Below are 23,092 nucleotides of genomic sequence, written 5' to 3' on the forward strand. Positions count from 1 at the left end.
ACCTCTCCATGTTTTGAGTGGCCAACTGTCTGTTCTGTGAGACGTTGCCAAAGTCACTCCATCAGTAGATTGGGTGGGATGATGTACACACGTCACAGCCTCCTTTGTGTCCTTGGTAGGTTGCTAACCCTACCTGTTTTCAGGAATAGTGTCTCATCAGGTGTGAGTTTCCTGAATACACTGAACACTTGGACCAGTTCAGTCTGGTAGTAGCCTGAGAAAAGTTCCTAGGTGAGCCTCAGGAATATCAAGGGGTACGTGGGGCTGCTAGGAAAGACGGCCCTAGTCTGAAATCCATAGCTCTCCACTGAAGAGGACCTTGATCACAGTGTAGTTGTTTGGAGTTGCTCCTTGACAGTGTGCCCAGCGGAAGACACTTGAGGAGAGGCAGCTGCAGGGCTCAAGCACAGCACAGACCCAGGAGAAGGTGGCACTGCACTTGTTCCCAGGCGAGAACTGTACGCTGACACCACTGCCGGGTGTGGCCCGTGTGGTACACTCCAAGGCCTTCTGCACTGTACACTGGCAAGAGGGTGGCCGGTGCAAGCAGGGTACCAAGGACACGCACTCGCTGCCTCCAGCCCAGATCCTGGGCATCCAGAGTGGTCAGGGAATAGCCCGGGGCCAGGTGAAGTGCCAGAGGGGCAGTGCTGAAGCCAAGGGTGGGGGGCGGCTTCTTCCTAATGCAGATGCTTCACAGAGTTCAGGGGAGAGTTCCCCTGAGAGTGCTCCTGGAGAGGGGACAGCTCCAAGTATGAACAGCTCAGATGCCCCTGACAGGCCTCCTCATGGGCACCAGGACTCTGGCCCACAGCTTGAGAAGACCTCACTATCAGCCCTTGCTGTGGGTGGGGAGAGCCCCATTCAAGAATCTAGGGCCCTGCCATGTTCATGTGGCCAGCCCCCAGACTTGGAAGATGAACTCTCACTCCTTGACCCCTTTCCCCGATACCTGAAGTCTTGCCAGGATCTCATCATCCCAGAGCAGTGCCGCTGTACAGACACACAGTCTGGGAGAGAGCACCCTCTTCTTGGCATGGTTGCTTCCCCAGAGGCACTTATGCCCAGCAGCAGAGAGGTTGCAGACAACGGTCCCCCTGGCCCAGACCCTCAAACTGGCACCGATCCTCAACTTGAGCCCAGGCTTCTGCCAGATATTTGTACTAAAGAGCTGGCAGATGTATCTCCTGAAGAGTCTCAGGAGAAAGGGAGCCCCTCAGAACCTCTGTTATCTCAAGGACAGCCTGTTGCCAGGCCTTCAAAGGAAGTCCCTGCCAGCCAACTGGCCCAACAGCTGCGTGAAGAGGGCTGGAACTTGCAGACCTCTGAGAGCCTCACGCTGGCTGAAGTCTACCTCATGATGGGCAAGCCGAGCAAGCTGCAGCTAGAGTATGACTGGCTGGCTGTGCTGGGCCCTGAGAGCCAGGTGCCCACAGCACAGGGTCAGACTGCTCTACCCCACTCTCCGCCTTCAGCCCTCCACCAGCAGCGCCTCCTGAACTGCCTCTTGAGGCTCATCTCCACTGAGGTCCACCCCAAGATGGTGAGTGATTTAGATTAGCCCAGGACACTGAGTAGTTTAAGGTGAGCATGTGTGTCAAGCATGACTCCTCAGGATTCCAAAGGTAACATAGTCACCAGGACTGTAGGTCCTATACCCCATGCCAGGGCTATTGAAGGTCTACAATTCAGCATGATGGACCTAACCTCTAAATAGACCCAGCAGCAGGGTTATGGAATTAAGCTGTGACTACACAGATGGCCTTCTGTGGAGATAGGTGGTATGGTCTACTTCTCAAGGAGAGGAGGCCAGGGCAGACCTTTGAGTCAGTGGGAAAGTGAGAGGTTCTAGTCTCGATTTCCACTGGAAGGTAAGTGAGGCAGTTTGGAACAATATTATGGAAAGTGACGAACCGGAATCACTGCTGAGACGCCCAAGTAGGCTCCTGGCTGACAGCCTCAACACCACTGAGACCTTGTTAGAAAAAGGTTACAGGGCTCAGGCACACGCCTGAACACATCATCTGTCTATACATCCCACTGTTGTAGAAACTCAGAAAGGAATACTTAGTTTGAGGCCAGGCTGGACTTAAAAACAAAACAACAGACGGTAGTGATGAAGGAGAACAGAAAGGACAGATATTGCTAGGGGTTGAGGGAGGAGAGGTTGTGAATGATAGGAACCCCCATAGTGACTTAATGGGCTCTGTTGAAACTCAAGACCATAGGTCAGAGACAGGTCATCTGTTCTTTGTTCCCCTTTTTCTGCCTGGCAGAGCTATGGCAAACAAGAGTCCTGAGACTCAGGAAACGGCCAGAGTCACCTGAAATGCTCAGTCTGTGGTGGGAATACTACTATTCCCAGAATGTAGAGGTCAGAAGATGCAGGGAGAGGTTGGCGATGGGCGTGGGCAGAGCTGTAGAGGAACTGTTGTGACGTAACCCTAGTGAGACAGTGTGGCTGCTTCTGGGAGGAGTTCAGAATTTGGGCATCTAACCAGGTCTCTCTGAAGAGGTGAGGCCACCAGAAGAGGAACAGCAACAAGAGATGGAATGCCTTTGTGAAGCCCTAGGACTCGAAGCCATCTATTTTTCTGCTATCAGTTTGTATGTGAAAATGTGGGTGTTCAAATGCATGGGGCACACATGGAGGTCAGAGGACAGCTTTTCAGGAATTAGTTTTCCTCCCTGTTTTGAGACAGAATCCCTTGTTTTTTTCTGTCACTGCACTTCACTTCTCCAGCTGGTAATCCTGTGAGCTTCTGGTCTATTCTGTCCCCTATATTCTGTCTCGTAGGGGATCACACATGTGTGCCTTCACATCCAGCTGTTTACATGGTTTTAGGGAATCAAATAAACTCAGGTTTGTGAGTCAAGTGCCTTTGTCTGCTGAGCTGTCTCCCTGGCCCTGAAGCCATCCCTTTAAAGGGGCCTGGACACTGAATCTGTTTCCTCCTTAGGGCTCACAGTAGTAGGAGTTAACATGATTGTCTTAGGAAGTCTTTTCGCCATGGCTTCTTAAAAAGACAAACCTTTGTCACTTACCAGTACATCTTCCCTGTACCATAACTGTTCTGCTGGTCCCTGTCCTCTCTGCTGTGGAGCTGCTTGTCTGTTCTGTCCACTACATTTTGGCAGTGGAGATAGGCTAGGATCTCCCGAGGAAAGCAGTGAGTTGCTCTAACTATTCTTCTCACTCCCTGGGGATTTGTAACTTTCCTCCTCTCTTTTTCCTTCCAATTGCTAAAGTTTGTCATGTGTTTTGTTTTGTTTTTTTCACTATACAGCCCAGGATGTCTGGCTTGGAACGCATTCTGTAGATCATGTTGGCCTCAAATTCCCATAGATCTGCCTGCCTTTGCCTCAGAGTACTGGGATTAAAGTATGTCCACACCTTGCTTAGTGATTTCAAATCACTGGAGAGTTAGAATTAGTCAGTTGTAGTTAATGCTTGTGGTCCTAACACTTGGAAGACTAAGTCAGATCTTCTAAACCAGAAGTTTGAGGTCAGCCTGGGCAACTTAGTAGATACATGCCAGCCAAGTTAGGCTACAGGATGAGACACCATTTCAGTAAGGAATACTATCCACAGCTGTGTGCACTCATGTACAATAAAAGTAAATCTTTAGAAAAATAATGAAGTAATATGCTAAATTTGCAAATTGTGACTTTGGGGCATTCTGTTCCAAAGTGGGTTGGGTTTTATTTTGTTTTTTGCCACCATAGAAATGGATGTCCTTAGGATGTTTGTGATAGAGCCATTTTTCTTGAGCTGAGTCTTTGAACCTCAAACCTGGTGTCTTTCCAGGCTTTTGAAGCAAACACAGCATCAACAGCCTCAGTCAGGCCCACCCAGGAGGAACAGTCCACATCCCCCCCAGGGAAGGTAGTGACCATCAACTCTCGGAGTCCCCGCTGCTCTCGAAACCCATCTGCCCTCCGAAGCAGCAAGACTTTCCCATCTGGTTCTGCACCTTGTTCCCCAGGTATGCTTCAGGGAATCCTGATGTCGTTGGTACTGTATCTGAACTGAACACATGATCCTGTTGTCTACCAACCATGGTCTAGTGGGCATAGCAGAGGCAGAGGATCACTTCCATTGGGGATGATGAACACAGGGAAATGTCATAAAGGACATTTCCTAGTTCATGTGATAAGCAGAGTGTAGGATAGTCTTGATTGGTCTGGTAACATTGGAAATTTTGCATGAAAAACCTTCATAATCTACTGAGTGGCTTAAAGCTATTAAGGTAGACTAGTTCTTAATTCTGTAGTGACTTAATTTTCTTTACCTCCAAAATATTCAAATAAAGCAGTCTTCTATTAATGGGCATGGTGGCTGTATCCGAAATGAAAAATGAAGTAACCTGCTTCTTAGTATACCTTTAAATTTTCTGAGAAATAATTTTGGTTTATTTTGTGGTACTAAGGATGGAACTCAGGGCATCATACATGTTAGGCAATCACTTTGCTGCTGAGATACCACCCCAGACCCTAAGGAAAAAAAAATAATTCTCTTAATGGGTACATAAAACCCCAAGATAAGCATGGCTGCCCCATTTATTTCCCAGGGCATCAATTTTGTTTGATTGACCTACTGAAACTATTTTACCTCTGTTGTAAGGAAACTACATTGGTATGCCAAAGATAACAGTAATTCTTTTGGCCAGACAAATATAGTATCCTGTCAGGTTAACAGTTCTTTAATAATACTGTTTTCATTCAAGAACATTGATGGCTTTACAATATCTCTTGACTTTTTTGTGAGCAGCCTTCCACTGAAGACTGTTTGCCTGATAGTCCTTCCAATGTGGACCTCAAGGCTGTGAATTTGGAGGACAGATCTTGCAGTTGCTTGTTTTTTGTTTTCTCTTCCTCTTTCTTATGCTTTAAGGGGCTGCATCAGCAAAGCCCAAGCCGCTAATCCCTGAGATGAAGGCCTGGTCTTGAAGTAGGCCAGGTAGCAGCTCATGATGCTTCTTTTGCCTTCCAGTAAAATTATAAATGTCCTCTAACATTCTCTGTCTGATTGAGGATTATAAGGCCCAGGGTCCTGAACTTCCAGAAATGTGTACTATGTGTGGCCCATACCAAGCCATGAACCATGAAGGTGCTTTGTAGCAATACTACCGTGATGGAATTTCAACAGGGTTATTATACAATAAATACTTTCTGTCCTGTTATCATTGGGGCTGTTTTCTGCAAAATAAGAGATTTTAAAACCAGGTGTCAGTAGTGTGTAGCTATAGCCTACTTGTTCTGATTACCTGTGTCACACAAATAGCTGCGCAGGCACACAGCCACACTCTCGCTCTACTGCAGCCACACCGAGTTGAGTTGCTATAAAGACAAGATGGACACTGAGTATGTTGCTAACTAATCTCTGCAGAGAGTCCGCTTTCTTTTGGTCAGCTAGGAATGTCCCAAGGTCCTGTAGCTCTCAAGTCTTGGTTAGTTGTCCTGCCCTTTCTCTCTTGATCATAGAACAGTGATAATGTGCTTTTATTCAAGAGACCTATAGTCCCTGTAAAGTGGGGTCACGAATCAAAGGAAGCAAGGCAGGACTTTACTAGATAAAGTATAGGCAGCTGAAAATTGTCTGCTTTCTTTCCTGGTTTACTTCCTAGTGGATTGCCTTTGCCCTGGAGGGGATGGATGTAAGTGTCAGCTCATAATTCTCCCTTCTGTTCCAGGTTTAAGGAATCCCCCAAGGCCTCTCTTGGTAGCTGGTTCCTCCAGCACAGGAAGCGGTGACTCAGACGGTGGCCTCTTTGCTGTACCAACAACTTTGCCACCCAATAGTCGACATGGGAAGCTCTTCTCTCCCAGTAAGGAGGCAGAACTGACTTTTAGGCAGCACCTGGACTCCATCAGCGTGAGTGCTGGAGCACAAGGGGGGCGGCTGTGGTCTGCTTCGTGGTTAGAGTGCCTGTTTTAGGACTCATGTTCTTTCTCCCTTAGATACAGTCAGACTTCTTCTCACCAAAGCCCAAGAAACTACGCAAACGCCACTTACGAAAGCCACTGGTGGTCCAGGTGAGGGAGCATTGATGGAGTCTACGTACGCATCTGCATTGTGTCTGTCAGGTCCATACTCTAGCTGCTGATGAACTTACCAGGAGATGCTGTTTTCTTACATCTTTGGTTTTCAAAGTGAAACAGAAAATTCTTGCCCTTGTCTTTTTTATTAATAGAAAAAATAGAGCCATGAACAAATAATTTACTGGTACTATATAAATAAAGGTAGAGTTGGATTAGCATTGAAAATGATTTACGTACCAGGCTAGGGTTCCGGGTCACGAGTGTTCAAACTGGAGTATCTCCAGGAGCTGTTAGAGCTTGGGTTTAAAACAGTCAGGAGGCAGGAGTTGGGCTGGCAGAAGCGGGCATTTGTAGAACTGTAATAAGTGATAGGACAGCCTACAAGTGCCATCCACCAGCCATGGCACACAGGATGTAGAAGGCACTCAAGAAAGAAGACAGCAGCACTTATAGATGACAGATAAGGGAAGTAAGGCTGTGATAATGTAGCCATAGGAATTTGTGAATGGATGTAGTTTTTGGAAGACATGAATAGACCAGTTTCCTTTTGTTAGTCTCTTAGGAATCTTTTTCTCTGGGTCTGGTGCGGTGGCTTAGTGGGTAAAAGTACTTGCCACTAAGTCTTACAATCCTAGTTCCATCCTTAGAACCCACACTTTAGAAGAAAAAATCCGACTTGTAAAAGTTGTTTTCTGACCTCTACACTCAGGTCATGATATGTCTACACACTAAATAAGTGAACATAATTTTAAAATTTTAAAGAAAATATTTTTCTTTCTTGAGATTAGTTTATTTATAAATAAGAAGTATGCTGAGCATAGTGGCTACAGGGAAGACCATGTTACAAAACAAAGGAGCATTGCATGGGTGGTATGTATGCATTCTAAACTTTTTAATTTTTGCTCATGCTCCCTTAGTCCTCAATTTAACTTCAGTTCTTTAATCTTTGTCCCAGAATTAGAAAACTACTTCATGAGTTGGTAGACATTCTGTAACTGCTAAATTCAGCATCTGAATATTAAACTAAACCCCATGATAAACCCGGTCTGTTTGTTTTCTGAATGAGTGTGTGGTGGCACAGTGTAATGTATAGGTCTGTGCATGTGAAGGCCAGAGGTTGATAGCAAATGTCTGCCTATTAATGGCTTGCCACCTTATATATCGAGTGTCAAGACTTCTCACTTGAACTCAGTCAGGGCTCATAAATTCTGCTGGTCTAGCTAGCCAGCTTGCTTAGGGGATCTCTTGTCTCTGCCTCCTGCAATCCGGAGTCAACATGCCCTCCTGATATGTGGGTGCTGGGGATTTGAGTTCCTGTGTCATACATGCATGGCAAGTGCTTACTCCCTGAGCATCTCCCCAACCCCATCCTTTTTTTATTATTTACACACACATACACACACATATGTATATATCATAAAACTCACTCATTTAAGGTACACATTTAGACAGGGTTTAGTGTAGATGTGGAGTGTTACCAGCTCTTGGTCATTTCTCTCTTTCTTTTTTTTTTTTTAAATCTTTTTTTTATTGAGAAAATGAGAAAAAAAAACAAGTTTCCACCTCCTCTCAGCCTCCCATTTCCCTCCCCCTTGGTCATTTCATAGAATATTCTCATCACTCAGAAGTCTCATTGCCAACTGCCAGCCCACCTATCTCTTTGGACTTCCCTATCCTGAGTATTTCCTCAGGTGGGATTGTACAGTATGTGGTCTTTTCCACTTAATATTTTTGTAAATCATTAAAGCTTCGTTTACATAGAGCCATAGTCAGTTACATCCACAACTCTCCGTGACTGCTTTCCTACCATAAGATCAGGGGCAAGAATAGCCCCAAAGCATTCTGACTGTTCCTTTATGGAAAAAACTTACTGAGTACTGCCTCTCAGCCTCTCGAATGAGGTATGGTGAGCCTCGAGAGTATGCAGAGTTGTTAGTAAGTTGGTCACACTGTTATCTCCAGCTCTTTCTGGTCTCTGCTGTTTGCCAGCATCCTGGGAGATCATGCATGAGACAGGGTCTTAAGGCAACCCGAGTACTTTAGATATAAACAGAGAATATCACCTCTATGCCAGACTCAGTTGTGTCCTGATCCAATGTGACTGACAGATCTTGTAAATGTTACACGGTTAGCAGCATCAGTGGTCAGCGCAGGTTCTTCTTGGCTGAACAGGTTCTTACAAGTACATCGGGACCTTTTGTTCACCTGCAGGAACGTGACCTGAGACCTGGAAATGATCATCTCTTGACTCTCAGTGCCTCTCGATACAAGCAGTCCCTTAACTTTCTCCATCCTGCCCACCAAAATGCTCAGCATTGAGCCCTATCAGCCTACCTACCCCATGGTTGTTAACAGATACCCATATCTGCCTTCCAGCCAAGTTAAGAACATTCTAGTTTTGAACTAAATCCTTCTGATGATCTTCAGTTTTCCTCGGGAAAGGTCTTTGTAGAGTCATCTTTTTTGACACTGATGTCTTCCACCTTTACTATGCGCATTTTTTTCTCAACAGAGGACGCTGCTCCCTAGACCTTCTGAAAACCAGTCCCACAATGTGTGTTCCTTCTCCATCCTGTCTAATTCTCCTATAGCTGGTAAGACCAGGCATTCCTGGGATAGCTTTCCCTGAATATGCCTCACTGTGGACTATAGGTGTGGGGTTGCATTGTTACTGGTGTAACATTTCTTGCATACCTGTGCTCATTCTATGAGCATATACTTAGTGTACCCTGTGTTGGGCCTGACTGCCATTGTGGCCGAGAACACTGCCAGTGGCTGGAGTGGAGTGTACCTTTTTTTTTTTCTCCCTGAGACAGGGTTTCTTTTTGTAGCTGTAGCCATAACTGTCTTGAAAGTCAGTAGACCAGGCTGGCCTCAAACTCACATCCACTTGCCTCTTTCCAAGTGTTGGGGTTAAAGGTGTGTGCCATCACTGCCTGGCGAGTGTACCTTCTTTAGAGGTGTGCTCTGTTGTCTTTGTTGGCAGCACTTCTGAGTTCAGTGGAATGTATTCACTTTCTGCCTGTAGAGTCATGACAAACACTTATAAAATAAATGTGTTGTTGGGGTGTATGATGACATTTTTATATAATCTTTAAACTTAGTGGGTGCCCTGGTACTTTAATGTAAGCCTTAGAAAGTGTGGGTTCTGCAGTTAATATACATGCTTGTTGATTTATCTTGACTAATCTTTTTTTCCTTATGATCCTGGGGATCAAATCCGGAGTTGTAGACAGCTGAGCAATTGATGTATTTCTGAACTATGTCTCCATGAATCTTAGATTTACTTATTTTTTATGTGTATGTGTAAGTGTCTGTAAGGGTGTCAAAAGCCCATGAAGGCCAGAAGAGATGTCAGATCTCCTGCAGTTAGCAGAGGCCGAGTCATTGGGTGGGTGCTAGGAAACAAACCTGGGTCCTCTGCAACAGCAGCAAGTGCTCTTAACTACTAGCCTCTCTAGTCCCTTCATGAGTTGTCTTCTTTTATTTTTTAATTTTATGGGTATAGACTTTTTTCTGCATGTATGTATGGGCAACATGTGCTTATCTAGTGCCCATGGAGGCCAGAAGAGGGTGCTGGAGTCCCTGAAACTGAAGTTAATGGGTGATTGGGCACCATCATGTGAGTGCTGGCAACTGAACCTAGACCTCCTTCTTGAAAGCCTGTGTGATAATACTTCTCATTCCCCAAGTTAGCAAGTGTTTGGAGTCTTGAGTGACTTATATGATCCTAGCTGTGTCTGTGAAGGAAACCCTCCATAACCCCATTGTGCATTGTAGAACATGAACAAATCAGCTGATGTGACTACATTTGTTTTCCCCTTACAGGGAGAGGCTGGTTCCGGCCCATCCAGTCTTCTCTGACCAAAGCAGCTCTGTCTCGACCGATAGTGCCCAAGGTCCTCCCATCTCAGGCCATTAGTCACCTGCCCAGTAAGTCTGAAATGTACACAGTTGACAGCCACTATGTGAGGTTCCTTAGTTGCCTTTTTTGTCATACATCTTTGTAATATTCTCTTCTTCTCCAAGGCATAATGTCTTACTGCTTTGCTAAGCGTATTACAAATCCCTTGGGTCTTCACTGAAGAGAGGTGGAGGGAGAAGCTGTCCCAAGCTCTCTGGGCATACATCATGGAGTGGAGTGTTATGGAACAGAGGTTTGATATATCACTCCTGTTGCCAGGTGCCATCGACTTAGCAGCTCAAAGTGCTGGCATCATCCCTGGAAGTCCCTTGCCAGTTTTAGATACTGATGGTTCATCTGGCATCTCTCCACTGACTTCAGAACAAGTAACCACTGCCATCTCGGGGCAGGGTGACACTGGACCACACCAGAACAGAGAGCCTGTTACTTCCGTAAGGGTGAGTGCATTTGCAAGTGCTGTTTGGCATTACCAATAGCTTCCGGGGCAAGGCCATGGGCTGGCCTTGTTGTCATACCAGACCCTGTTGCACCTTTGGAGGCCTGATGTGTTAGAGAAGACCCTGAGCCAGAGAAGCCAAGGTTTGAACATCTACCATGGAACACAGAGAGGGAGGAGTGAAAAGACATGTTTGCTCTTTAATGTTAAAGAATCCATTGCTAAAACATGCATGATGGGATAGTTCTGCATTTCAACTCAAAGGCTGATATCAGCCCGCGGACCCTAGTCAGGTGGTACTAAGTGCTTGCTATATCTTGGTGGAGAGTAGTTCATATACTCTTGACCACTTTTTTTTTTTTAATCATGAGTCTCCAAATGCTCTGATTTCTTTGCCTGTTTGAAAGGAGATGCATGGGGAGACCCCATGGAGCTCTAGGACCTGCAAATATGTGACCAGCCTCTTACTGAGCTGTTAAGTTTCTTCTTAAAAAGCAATAAAAGATTGTAAGTGCAGAGGCAATGCTCTTGTGACTCTCCATTATTTCCAGCCTGGAACACAGTCCATTCCTGCACCTCTGTCTGTAGGAGGACTGAGGTGTCTGAGAAGAGTTTTTCTTTGATCCTCAGCCAAACAAGCAATGTGAACCACTCATCGGTCTTCTTGTTGTTCCAGGGCACTAGTGACCCATTTATCAGCGTTCCAAGACCAGAGCAGGAGCCAATCACAGACAGTTTCCAGGTAAAGTACACTTGAGGGCTTCAGTCCTCCCTGAGTGCACAGACCATTACCAGCATCATCGATGCCCTTCCTTGCTATTTCCTCATGAATGAATGAACCATGCTGTTCCTGGTTCCAGCTTCCTTCATTAAACCCCATGTCTAAAAGGACTGGGTTTTCTTGGCTGGGAAGCAGGACATAATTGGCTGGTGGCTTTCTCTGTTGGAGGGTTTGGTTTGGTTTGGTTTGGTTTGGTTTGGTTTGGTTTGGTTTGGTTTGGTCTTTCGCTGTGCATCTATGGCTGTCCTGGAACTTACTGTGTAGACCAGTCTGCCTTTGATCTCACAGAGATCCACTTGCCTCTCCTCCTGAGTACTGGTATTAAAGACATGTGCCACCACTGCCCAGACAGGCTGGTGGCTTTCTGAGCATTAATTACTCTTCACCTAGATGCCACCAATGGCAAAAGTCTCAGCCTAACCTGGCTTTACTTTCTTCTAAAGAAGTATATTTCTTGAGTATGCTCCTCCTTTGGAAGAATGGGGGACTCCTGCATTTGTTGCAGCTGCCAAGCTAGAGATGAAGGTTGTACTCACCGTGACAAGTGCTCCTGGGCACCGTGTGTCCGAACAATATTTGTCTCCTTCCTGGCAGGGATCATCTGTTCTGTCCTTACCTGAGCTGCCCAAGACTCATCTCCAGAATGGCCTTTCCACACCTTTACCCTCATCAGAGAGCTCCAGCACCCGGCTCTCCCCACCCAATGTTTCTGCACTACTGGACATATCCCTACCTGGCCCACCTGAGGATGTTCTCTCACAGGGAGAACCTGCCACACAGATCAGTGACTCCATCATTGAGATTGCCATCAGCTCTGGCCAGTATGGTAAGTACAGGTGGCCTTGTATACCTTTTTAGAACCAGGTTCTTACTAAGATAGGGCAACCATACTTGCAAAGGGGACCTGAGTGTTATCTGCCTAAATATTTGCCAAACTTCCTGGTAAAGTTCCAGTGTATTTGTCAGTTTTTAGCATTGAATATCTACCACTACTAGGTTCCTCTGCCTGGCTCTGGCAGGAGCAGTACCTGGAAGCTGAGCCACTGGTGGTCTGGTTGGGTTGCTCCTAACCTTGAGATGAGAATGGGATGGTTTAGAAGGCTTTATGAAGCCTGGGGATCAGTTTCCTATTTATGCATCTCTGGGAGGCAACCCACATGTTTTGCAGCTGATGCTTAGGAAGTCATTCTGTGATGGTGTTCCTGGTGGTAGTGGCACCCACTGCTTATTGCCTGCTGACATGACTCAGATTGCGGGGCTTAGACAGACATACCTCTCAGCCTTTTAACCATGGACTTGGTAGGTCCTTGTCTAAGTCCTTGCTTTTCTCGGTTGTATACTGGGAACTCTGTACCCCACAGGATGGAATCAGGAGCATGTGTTTCCCATGGAGCTGGTGCATAGCTCTGGGCACAGGGCCTGACCCTGCCTGTTATGTTTTGCATTGTGCCCTTCTTATAGATGAAGTTGCCTTGAAGACAGCTGTCCCTTTGGTGTGGACCCAGTGTATCCTGGGTATCCTGGGTTCCGTGATTCATAGCCTCTGCCCCCTGCTGCCTTGCTCTGGGTTCAGGGAGGCATTGCTGACCTTGGATTTTGGTTGACAGGTGACGGAGTCCCTCTTTCTCCAGCAAAACTAAATGGCAGTGACAGTTCCAAGAGTCTTCCCTCCCCATCCAGCAGCCCCCAGCCCAACTGGATTGCGTCTCCCACTCATGACCCACAGTGGTACCCCAGTGACTCCACAGATTCCTCGCTCAGCAGCTTGTTTGGTGAGTGTTTCTGGAGGGATCTTCTTTCCAAGATTGGAGTCAGGCCACACCTCTGAGAGCATTTTTGCTCATTTTCCAACTGTTTATTTCTGAATTAACTTTTTAAATGTGTAAATTACATATAGGAAAATGCAGATTTTCAGTGTGTAGTTCACTGAATGTTGGCACAGTTACAGACTCTGTAAACAGAATATTCATGTCACTCATCTGGTTTTCAGTGCCTTCTCTTGTCTGTCCAACTAGCTCAACCTTCCTACAGAGCTCTTACAAAGACAAAGAAACAGACCATACTATCTTTATGTTCTCAGTTTCTTTATATATTCAGTAAGATATTCTAAAGTGGATGTTGTATCTGACTTGTAGTATTCTTGACCACATATGGAGTATTGTAGAATGTGTGTCCGTCCCCCCCCCCCCCCCCCCCCGAGAAAGATTCCATTCAGTTCTTATAACTTATCAAAGCTCTTTGTAGGGCAGGCTAAAGCTGAAGCAATGATGGGTCAGTAATGGCTAGGCCCAGCCTAGATTGCTAACCAATCATCCCTCTGACCCCCCTGTTAAACCCAAACCTGTCTGTGCCTCAAATATAGGTTTGGGGGATGGAATCATGTTTATTTTCTCTTCCCAGTGGTGCCACAGTGATTGAATCTCTTTTTCCCTGCTTTTCACTATTGCTTGTTTCTTTAGTGCATATATTGAGAATCAGTCGTTAAGCTTAGCTTTTATAGTTGCCAGGACCCAGGCTTCTACCCTTACAATTCCAAACTTGATCATCCTTGGTTATGGGTACTATGCCTGGTGGGGAATACAGGAAACCAGCCCCTCACCCAGTGGTTTTGCTGTCTCAGACATGAGCAAAATCATCTGCAATCCATGAAGTTAGAATCAAACTTAATGCCCATCAGTCAGGGTCTAGCCACAGAGAATACAATACAGGAGAGTATAGCACCTCCGAACCCTTAGGAAGTGATTAGGATGAATGTACACTAACATGAGATGACAAAAGCCTGTTATAGCATAATGATGCTATCAGTAACCCTGGAAACAAGTGTGAAGACGGTAGAGACCTAGAGGGGCCTGACTGGGCTAGCTGGACACCTATGTCTGACTCAGCTTTCTCTTTGCAGCCAGCTTCATATCCCCAGAGAAGAGCAAGAAGATGCTACCAACTACTGCTGTTGGGGCCAACAGTGGCACATCTTTGCTTGGCCCTAGCTTGTTGGATGGAAATTCAAGGGACTCTTTTGTGTCCAGGTCTCTTGCTGATGTTGCAGAAGTAAGTGCAGTGCCATATTCCTGAACTTACTGGGGTCTCTCCTAGGTCCTCTGGTCTTAAGGAATGTTCATGGGGACTGTGTATCAGATAGACAGCCATACATAGTCTCTGAGATCTGGCAGCACTGGGACAACTGATAGTCCACAGCAAACTGTAAGAAGCAGCTGTCTTTTGTAGGCTTCCTAATCTGGGAAACCTAGGATCAAGGTGGAGAGCCAAATCACCAAAGGCAGGAGAGAGCTGTTGAATCTCTCCCTGTCCTTCCCTTGCTGTGTAACCTTGGACTGTCTCAGTTACCCAATCTGTAAGGTATAATTCCATCTGGAAGGTGTAATGTTATTTTATCACTTTCCTGCTCTTTGAGTATCATTTTCCTATAATGTTTTATGGCCATGATCCTGTAGGACTTGGGAACAGGTTCTGCAGTAGAGTTCTGTTCTTTATTTACTTGTTCTTTCCCATGTTTGGGCTAGGCTGTCTGTTCCTCACATTGTGTGTGTGTGTGTGTGTGTGCGCGTGCGCCCAGCTAGTTAGGACTACAGAGCCAGCCCTGGAGGGAGGAGGGAGAGCAGCTGTGGCGCTAGCTACAGAGCTGCAAGCATCATGAGAGACTTGATTAAAGTACACACCATTTGAGAAGGATGCTCAACCAGCATTTCCCAAGCTGGTTCCCTGGATATCAAGGTCTTGCTATTTATTCCAGAAGAGGTTTTTTTGTTTTTGTGTTTGTTTTGTTGGGGGTCTTTTCTTTTCTTTTCGAGACAGGGTTTCTCTGTAGCTTTGGAGGCTGTCCTGGAACTACCTCTTGTATACCAGATTGGCCTTGAACTCACAGAGATTCTCCCGCCTCTGCCTCCCGAGTGCTGGGATTAAAGGCATGCTCCAGCTCCATCTGGCTCCAGAAGAGTTTTATAGCCACACACTTGAAGGAAAGTTCAGATCAAAACAATATTCAGAATCGCTGTTTCCATGATGAATGCTAATCCTGTGAATTATGAATACATAATCCTGTAGTCACAGCAATTGGGAGACTTAGGAAGGAGGATAGCTGTGGGTTAGAAATCAGCCAAAGCTAAAGAATGAAACCCTGTCTCAGGGGAAAAAAACAAACAAACAATAATAACTATAAATATACAACTTTTGGGGCGGGGCAAGAGAGATGACTCAGTGTTAAGAGCACTGGCTGCTCTCCACAGGACCTGGGTTTCAGTACCTGGTAACTCACACCTATCTGTAACTCCAGTTCCCAGACTTCTGACATACAGACATATATACAATACAGCAAGCAAAACACCAGTGAACATAAAATAAAAAAGACTGGGAGGACTGGGTTCATAAGTAAATTTTTGTTGAGGGAGCTGCGGGCCGCTTCCCTGTTGCCCCAGCTCCCGGCTGCCTGGCTAGCTTATGCCCCGAAATAACAACACACAAACTGTATTCATTTAAACACTGCTTGGCCCATTAGCTCTTGCCCTTACTGGCTAATTCTGATATCCCCATCAACCCATCTCTAATAAACTGTGTAGAACCGGTCTTACCGGGAAAGATTCAGCATGCCTGACCTGGCGGCTTGCTTCATCGTGTCTGCCTCTGAAAGGAGCTGCATGATTTCTGAGCTCACTTCCTCTTCCTCCCAGCATTCTGTTCTGTTTACTCCGCCTATCTAAATTTTAACCGATCAGGGCCAAGGCAGTTTCTTTATTTAACCAATGACCTTCCTCCATCAAATTTTTTTTTAATAATTTTTTTAAGATTTATTTATTGTGTATACAATGTTCTGCCTGCACGCGTTCCCGCAGGCCAGAAGTTGGCGCCAGATCTCATCACAGGTGGCTGTGCACCACTATGTAGTTGCTGGGAACCGAACTCAGGACGTCTGGAAGAACAATCAGTGCTCTTATCCGCTGAGCCATCTCTCCAGCCCCCATAAGTAAATTTTTTTAAGCACACCTTTTTCACAAAAATACATTAGTTTCTCATTTTTCCAATGTGAATTTTGAGATGATGGAGTCATGGAATGCTTTGACTTCTGAACCATGACATGGTTGACAATTTCAGAACAGTATAAGAATAGAGGGAGTGGAGAGATGCCTCGTTGATTAAGAACACTTAACTTTGCACTCATAAGGACAGGAGTTTGGTTGCCAACACTCATGTAACAACCTGGCTGCCCAACCTTTGCCTGTAACCCAGCTTTAAGTATGGGAAGGCGCAAACAGGAGGATCATCTGGGACTTGCTGATTTCTAACCTAGCCTAAAAATTTAAAGGTGGTGGGGGTATGTGCCTTTAATCCCAGCACTCAGGAAGGAAGAGGCAGACGGGTCTTTATGAGTTTGAGGCCAGTCTGGTCTACAGAGCAAGTTCCAGGACAGCTAAGGCTATAGTGAGTGGCTTTTAGACATAAAACAAAGAAAAACCAGTCTATAGTCCACAACCCCAGAGAACCTAGACAACAAAGAGCACCCTAAGAGATATATAAGAGTCTGCATAGGAAGGCGCAAAAGACAAGATTTCCTTAGTAAATTGGGAGTGTAGGGGTCACGGAAGAGGGTAGAAGGGGACGGGAAGATAGGAAGGGAAGCGGAGAAAAATATATAGCTCAATAAAATCAATTTAATAAAAAGAATAAACAGAGGAAATCCTGTCCTGAAAAACCAACCCCAAGATCAAGGAGCAATCCTGCCTCACAGGAATAGGTGGAGAGTGATGCACACAAGAGTCTGCGTGCAGACAAATACATGAATTGTTACAGTAGTGCAGCAATACTATGAATCTTCCTCACATATCTTTGTGTAGGGATGAGTGTGTTTATGTGTACACATATGTGTGGAAGCCAGGAGTCCACAAATCTTCCTACCTTAATTTCTCTCCATCTTATTTTTTAAATTTTATTTAGTTATCTACTCTGTCCTTATGTCGTGAAAGTGTGGAGGTAGTGAGGGGTTAGATCTGAGCACAGCTTATAAGAATTGGTTTTTTTTTTTAATTTATTTATTTATTAAAGATTTCTGTCTCTTCCCCGCCACCGCCTCCCATTTCCCTCCCCCTCCCCCAATTAAGTCTCCCCCCAGCCCGTTTAAACACCAAATAAAAAAAACAAAACAAAACAAAAAATAAAAAGTTAAAAAAAAAGAATTGGTTTTTTTTCCTACTCTGTAGGCCCCAGGGGTTGAACACAGGTTATTTGCATTAGTAGCAAGCACCTTTATCCACTCAGTATAGCACTAGCCTGCTACCTTATTTACTGCAGGAAACTGGACCTGGAGCTCATTGATTCTGGTCAGTGAGCTCCAGGATCTACCTGTCTCTGATCTCCTAGCTTTATATGAATACCCGAGACTCAAGTCTTCATGCTTTCAAACTCAAATCTTCATACTTTCATGGAATGCACTATGCTAACTATCTCTGGAACCCTGTTTTGTACAATATTTGGCATTTCTCAAGTCCCTTCACTATGGATTCTTTACTCATAGGGCTCCTTGTACATAAATGTTTTACACAAAAAAGACTGTTCTTGCCTTTCCAGTTAGTATGGACACTATAAGTCCCTGGTATTTATGACATGGGCACTACCTGGAGGTCAAGAATGCTGAGTTTCAAGCCAGCCAGACTCCCAAGTCAGCATTTGCATTTTTCCTGGTGATGCGGTATTCCAGACAACGAGCAACACAGAATACTGTGTCAGTAGCAAGTAAAGGACACATTCACCTGCAGAAAGAGCCAGTATGTTCCGCAGAGGGTCTTCCCAAGAACTCTGTACTTTAATGACCTCTGCCTTTGGAAAAGGCTTTCAACATCTGGAAGTGTGATAGCAATCATTTATGAATGCAGTGGTCTGATAATGGAATCTTAGTGAGAATAATGGGTCAATTTTATGGGGAGAACAGAAGCTGTTTTGGTCACAGGTTGATACTATGGACGCAGGGTAGGAATACATAAGTGGAGGAAGTCTGTTTGGGACATGGTCTTGCTGTATACTTTGGACTGGTCTTTAAATCACAAAACTTCTGCCTGCTTTAGCCTCAAAAAATGTGGGATGTACATCACTTCCTGTCTTTGCTCTACTTTTCTTTTTTTAATATTTATTTATTTATTTATTATGTATACAGCATTCCTTCCATGTATGCGTGCAGGCCAGAAGAGGGCACCAGACCCCATTACAGATGGTTGTGAGCCACCATATGGTTGCTGGGAATTGAACTCAGGACCTTTGGAAGAGCAGGCAATGCTCTTACCCTCTGAGCCATCTCTCCAGCCCCTCTACTTTTCTTTAAACGTGTGTGTGCGCGTGCATGTGCACATGCATAGCAGTCAAAAGAGAACTCATAAGAATGTTTTCTTCTTCTACACTGTGGTTCCAGGAATCAAGCTTAGATTATCAGATTTGGCAGCAAATACTGTTACACACTATACATCATCTTTCCAGCCCTCCTTTCTTTAGAACAAATTTCGATTTGTTCAACATTTCCAGTAAGAATTTTAAAATTTGCTGGATGATAGTGGCACATGCCTTTAATCCCAGCACTTGAGAGGCAGAGACAGGTGGATCTCTTTGAGTTTGAGGCCAGTCTGGCCTACAGAGAAAGTTCCAGGACAGGCTCCAAAGGTACAGAGGAACCCTGTCTTTTAAAAAAAAAAAAATTTTAAAATTTAGTTCTTGCTGTATTTATTCATATCATGTAGTTAGTTCACTGAGAAAAATTCATGCAAGTCTTACCAAATGTTACTACAGTAGCTATGTGGACAGAAGTCCCTGTTCTCACGATACTTCACTATAATGGTGAGACAATAAAGTATCATCTCCACAGGATAATGTCTTTACATACCCAGGACCCTCCCAGTAGTTCTCTCTCTACCTTGCTACTATGCTGAGCATACCGTTTTTCTAGTGTTTTTTTGAGTAGCTGCACTCTGTGCCTCCTCACGCATGTTCGTGTACCCATCCCCACATGCGATCCTGGTGCTCTGGAGAGCCTCATTTCGTTGTCTCTGAGCACCTCTCTCTGCTTGCCTTGATCTCCACCTTCTCTTGTCACTGTTGACCTTTCTGTGGACTGTCTTCTTCGTGAGTGTTGGGGCTGGCTGCTATAATCTCAGTGTCTAGGTGTTTCGTGTTCCCAGGGACTTTCTAGGATGTTGTGCAGAGTATGCACTTCAAAAAAGTCCATGTGCCTAGACCACCACGGTTTCTGAAGTTCCTTGTAGAGTAATAGGCTCCTTCTGTTGACATTCTGCTCTTGGAGCCATCGTGCAGCTAATTTGGTCTTCTTGTCCCTTCTGTCCTACAGGTGGTAGATTCCCAGCTGGTGTGCATGATGAATGAGAACAGCATTGACTACATATCTCGATTTAATGACCTGGCACAAGAACTGTCCATTAATGAACCTGGCCGACGAGAGGTTCTTTTTGATGGTGGAGGAGGTGGTAATCCTGTCGGTGACCTCTCTCAGTGACGGTGCCTTGTGACATGGGCATCCTGGAATCCACAAGGGAAGTCTGTGGGGCTGGCCCATGAAACTGTCTTCACAAGTAGGGAGAGTGAAGCCCAGAATCCCCAGAAGACCGTGAACCAGAGCACCTCCAACAGCGTACGATGTGCAGCCCATAGGAGCAACTGAGCATGGCCTGTCCCAGCAAGCAGGGACAGTACCGTGCACAGAGACCAGGACAAAGCTCTGAGAAGGGTAGACATCAGAAATTCTTTGAGTATCAGCCCCTCCTCAATCCTGCAGGCTGTGTGGCAGTCCCACCTGTGTGTCTGCATGTGAAGCCTTCTAGAGGGTCTCCTTCTTGCAAGAGATGTGCCTGTGTTCCTTTTGTCTTGGGAGCTGTTATCCTGTGTTCAGGAAGACCACAGCCACTGCTGCTTTCTTTCTGATATCCTTTCCCCACTTGGCTGTTGTGTATGTAGTGATGTTACAAGGGATAGTGAGTATGGATCAGGCTCTTTCTTGGTGGTATCTACAAGCTAATACACTTTCTGGATGCCTTGACGATGAAGCAGAGAAGGGTCCCAGAGTTAGTAGGTATCAGAGGTTTGGTTCTTCCTGACATAAAAGGGGGAAAAGTATGTCTTGTAGGTTGTATGGATGTTTTATACAGTCCTACAAAGCTGGTTGGAAATGGTTTTTTTGTGGTTTCAGAATAGGAGACATGGCCAGACTGCGGTGATGCATACCTTTAATTCCAGCACTCGGGATGCTGAGGCAGACAGATCTCTGTGAGTTCGAGGTCAGCCTGGTCTATAGAGCTAGTTCCAGGACTACTAGGGCTGTTACACAGAGAAACCCTGTCTCGAAAAACAAAACAAAAGAAGTAGACATGAACATGGAATATTAAGAGTCCTCTATGTAGGTGGCTTTGCTCTCTTCCTGTGCTTGATGCTTAAACTCCAGTTCTTTCTAGGTGAACTAAGATACCATTCTACTTGCCTGCCCCCCACACACAATACACTGCTGTGTCTATAAAGCTTTTGTGTATGCTCTAATATTTTTATGTATTATTGCTAATGTCTGAAGGGTATCTTTACCCCAGGCTGCCTCTCTTCCTATTCTGGAACTCAAGCAGGGTTCACATGTCAGAGTATGTTAAGAGCTCACCACTTGGTGGTGTTTTAACAGCTCTTTCCTGGACCCCAACTATGGTCAGCAATCATGATTGAGGCCATCCTGCTTAGAATAGCGCCAACAAGAGTTTTGCCCTCTTAGATCCTTACAGCAGTCACTCTCCTGGCCCCAGTGTGTTCAGGGTGAACAGGTGACGCGTGAAGTACTCTCTCACCAATCCCTCTCCACACAGCAGCCAGGACTGACAGGTCCTTTTCTTCTCTTTTCTTTTCTTCACTTTTGGCAGGGTTTTTCTGTAGACCAGGCTGGCCTGGAACTCGGAGATCTGCCTCCCAAATGCTGGGATTAAAAGCGCGCACCACCACACTCGGCTTGACAGTCCTGACTCCTGAAACTGCCACCTCTGCTTTCTACGTGTTCTCTCCTTCCTTGCAGAGTAGTCCTTGAGACCATCCTAGAATGCAGACTCAACTGCAAGAACTGAGAGGATACTGGTTCTTGACAGCAAATTCCTTTACCTCCTAGCCTCCTCCTTTCACTGGTACCTGTAAAGGATCTGCCCCAGATCCTGACATGTATCCCCTAGGTCTGGTAAGTCTAAAACCCTTAGAAGATGAGAAGAGCAGTGAGTGGTGCTGTTAGGAAAGACTGGTGAAGTCCCTAGTGTAGTTATCTTTACCCAGCTGTGTGCTTTCAGCATGCCTTTACTGAGCTGCAGGTTTTAGATCTTGGGACTGTGGCATGATTAGGATGCTAGACTCAGCCTAGATCATTGCTAATTGCTCTTCCACTATTTCAAGCACTTTCCCACGTTAAGAATGGGTGCTCTTGGCATCCTGTTAACTGAGCTTATAGCACTAGGCAATTGGGTTCTTGAGGCACATGCAACTCTGTGATCTCTAAAAGGAGCTGAGACTGCTTTGAACAGCAGAGGCTACCACCCTTGTCTTCTAGCAGCAAGCAGGGGTGGAATGAGCTGATTCTTTACTGCAGGGAACCTGATAGGATTCCAGAAGAGTCTACTGCTTCTTTAACAGCCAGACAGGCATATTTGCTTATCAACACCATATTAAAGGACAAAGAGTGGCATTTGTAGCTGGGAATCAGTGGGTATAACTTCTCACAACTTAATCAAATATCCATACATAAATCTGGAAACTGCTAAAGGTTAGAAATTTGTAAAGCAAGAAAGCCTCCTTTCTGCATCTTTCTCTGCCTTTCCATCAGTTTCGATGGCTCCTGTTCACCTAGGGCTTCCTTTGTGCATTGGAACTTAGTGTGATGTACATGAGATCACCCCTATCCCCAGGTTCTCTGTGTAATCCTGACTGTTCTCGAACTCAAGGAGATCCGCCAGCCTCTCCTATGTGCTGGATAAGGACATATCCAGCTGGATAAAGGTGTGTGCTACCACCACCAGACTAAGAAATTTTTCTGTTAATACTAATGTCTTAGACTTTTTGTTGATTTGTCTTTTCAAAAAGATTGAGATCCAGTATCTCTGGTGCTTGGTGTGGATTATTTCCTAGAAAAGATGCTCAGGCAAGTTGAAGTTCATATATCCTGTAGAGGCATAGTATTTGCTCAGGGAGTATGACTTTGGGGACATTTCATATGTTGGTCAACCTTTTTTTCCCTCCTTGTTCTTTTTTCATTCCTTGTGGCCTCACTGCTAGAGGATGTCTCATACAGTTAAATCGCATTTTTAACCAGACCACATTATTAGAAATGGTCATAACAAGCTTAGAGGGAAATTGTTTTATGTACTTTTAAAAACATCTGCTAGACGCATTCATGAGGAAATATCGTACTTTGTCTCTAATTTAAAAGAAAAGAGGAAAATTTAATTTGAAAAAAGAAAAAACCACAGTATACCGTTCCAAGAGGATCGCCTGATGAGGTCAGTCCAGTTTTGGAAGCACTGTACCAGCCAACCCTTACTAGTTAGTAAGATCGCAGGCAGGAGGGCTGCAGCCTGCAGGCAGGACTCAGTGCTGTTTGCTTTGATAATCGTTAAGCCATATCATCTGAGGTTTCCGGCTTGAGATGTGAATTTGTTTTATAAACTATAAATATACAGTGTATGTATAAAGCAGAATGCCTGTCCTTCTGATTATTTTTTGTACCATATTGTAAATTACATTATTTATTCTTTACCAATTTTTTGGGAATAAAAGGTGTTTTGGTTATTTAATATAATAAACAAAAACTGTTAAACTTCAGCTAAAATTTCCAGTTCAGCTTGTAAATGTTTTTATTGTGCATAAATACATACTAATACTTGATCTAATG

The 23,092-nt window shown here is 45.0% G+C and overlaps 1 protein-coding gene across 2 annotated transcripts in view; it reads left to right on the forward strand.

Annotated features, from left to right (window-relative positions):
• The window catches only part of Cramp1 (cramped chromatin regulator 1), a 60,018-nt gene extending 37,384 nt beyond the window's left edge, over positions 1 to 22,634 (forward strand). For both annotated transcript variants that reach the window (XM_075941525.1, XM_075941526.1), the window contains exons 10-21: positions 368 to 1,543; positions 3,809 to 3,986; positions 5,694 to 5,875; positions 5,962 to 6,036; positions 8,555 to 8,636; positions 9,871 to 9,975; positions 10,226 to 10,404; positions 11,080 to 11,145; positions 11,779 to 12,010; positions 12,792 to 12,956; positions 14,084 to 14,232; positions 19,523 to 22,634. In XM_075941525.1, coding sequence (XP_075797640.1) covers positions 368 to 1,543; positions 3,809 to 3,986; positions 5,694 to 5,875; positions 5,962 to 6,036; positions 8,555 to 8,636; positions 9,871 to 9,975; positions 10,226 to 10,404; positions 11,080 to 11,145; positions 11,779 to 12,010; positions 12,792 to 12,956; positions 14,084 to 14,232; positions 19,523 to 19,687 — 2,754 coding nt within the window. In that variant the 3' untranslated portion in view covers positions 19,688 to 22,634. The remainder of the gene's footprint in view (positions 1 to 367; positions 1,544 to 3,808; positions 3,987 to 5,693; positions 5,876 to 5,961; positions 6,037 to 8,554; positions 8,637 to 9,870; positions 9,976 to 10,225; positions 10,405 to 11,079; positions 11,146 to 11,778; positions 12,011 to 12,791; positions 12,957 to 14,083; positions 14,233 to 19,522) is intronic.
• The last annotated feature ends 458 nt before the right edge of the window (positions 22,635 to 23,092 follow it).

Source organism: Microtus pennsylvanicus, chromosome 11, assembly GCF_037038515.1.
Source record: "Microtus pennsylvanicus isolate mMicPen1 chromosome 11, mMicPen1.hap1, whole genome shotgun sequence".
NCBI lineage: Eukaryota > Metazoa > Chordata > Mammalia > Rodentia > Cricetidae > Microtus > Microtus pennsylvanicus.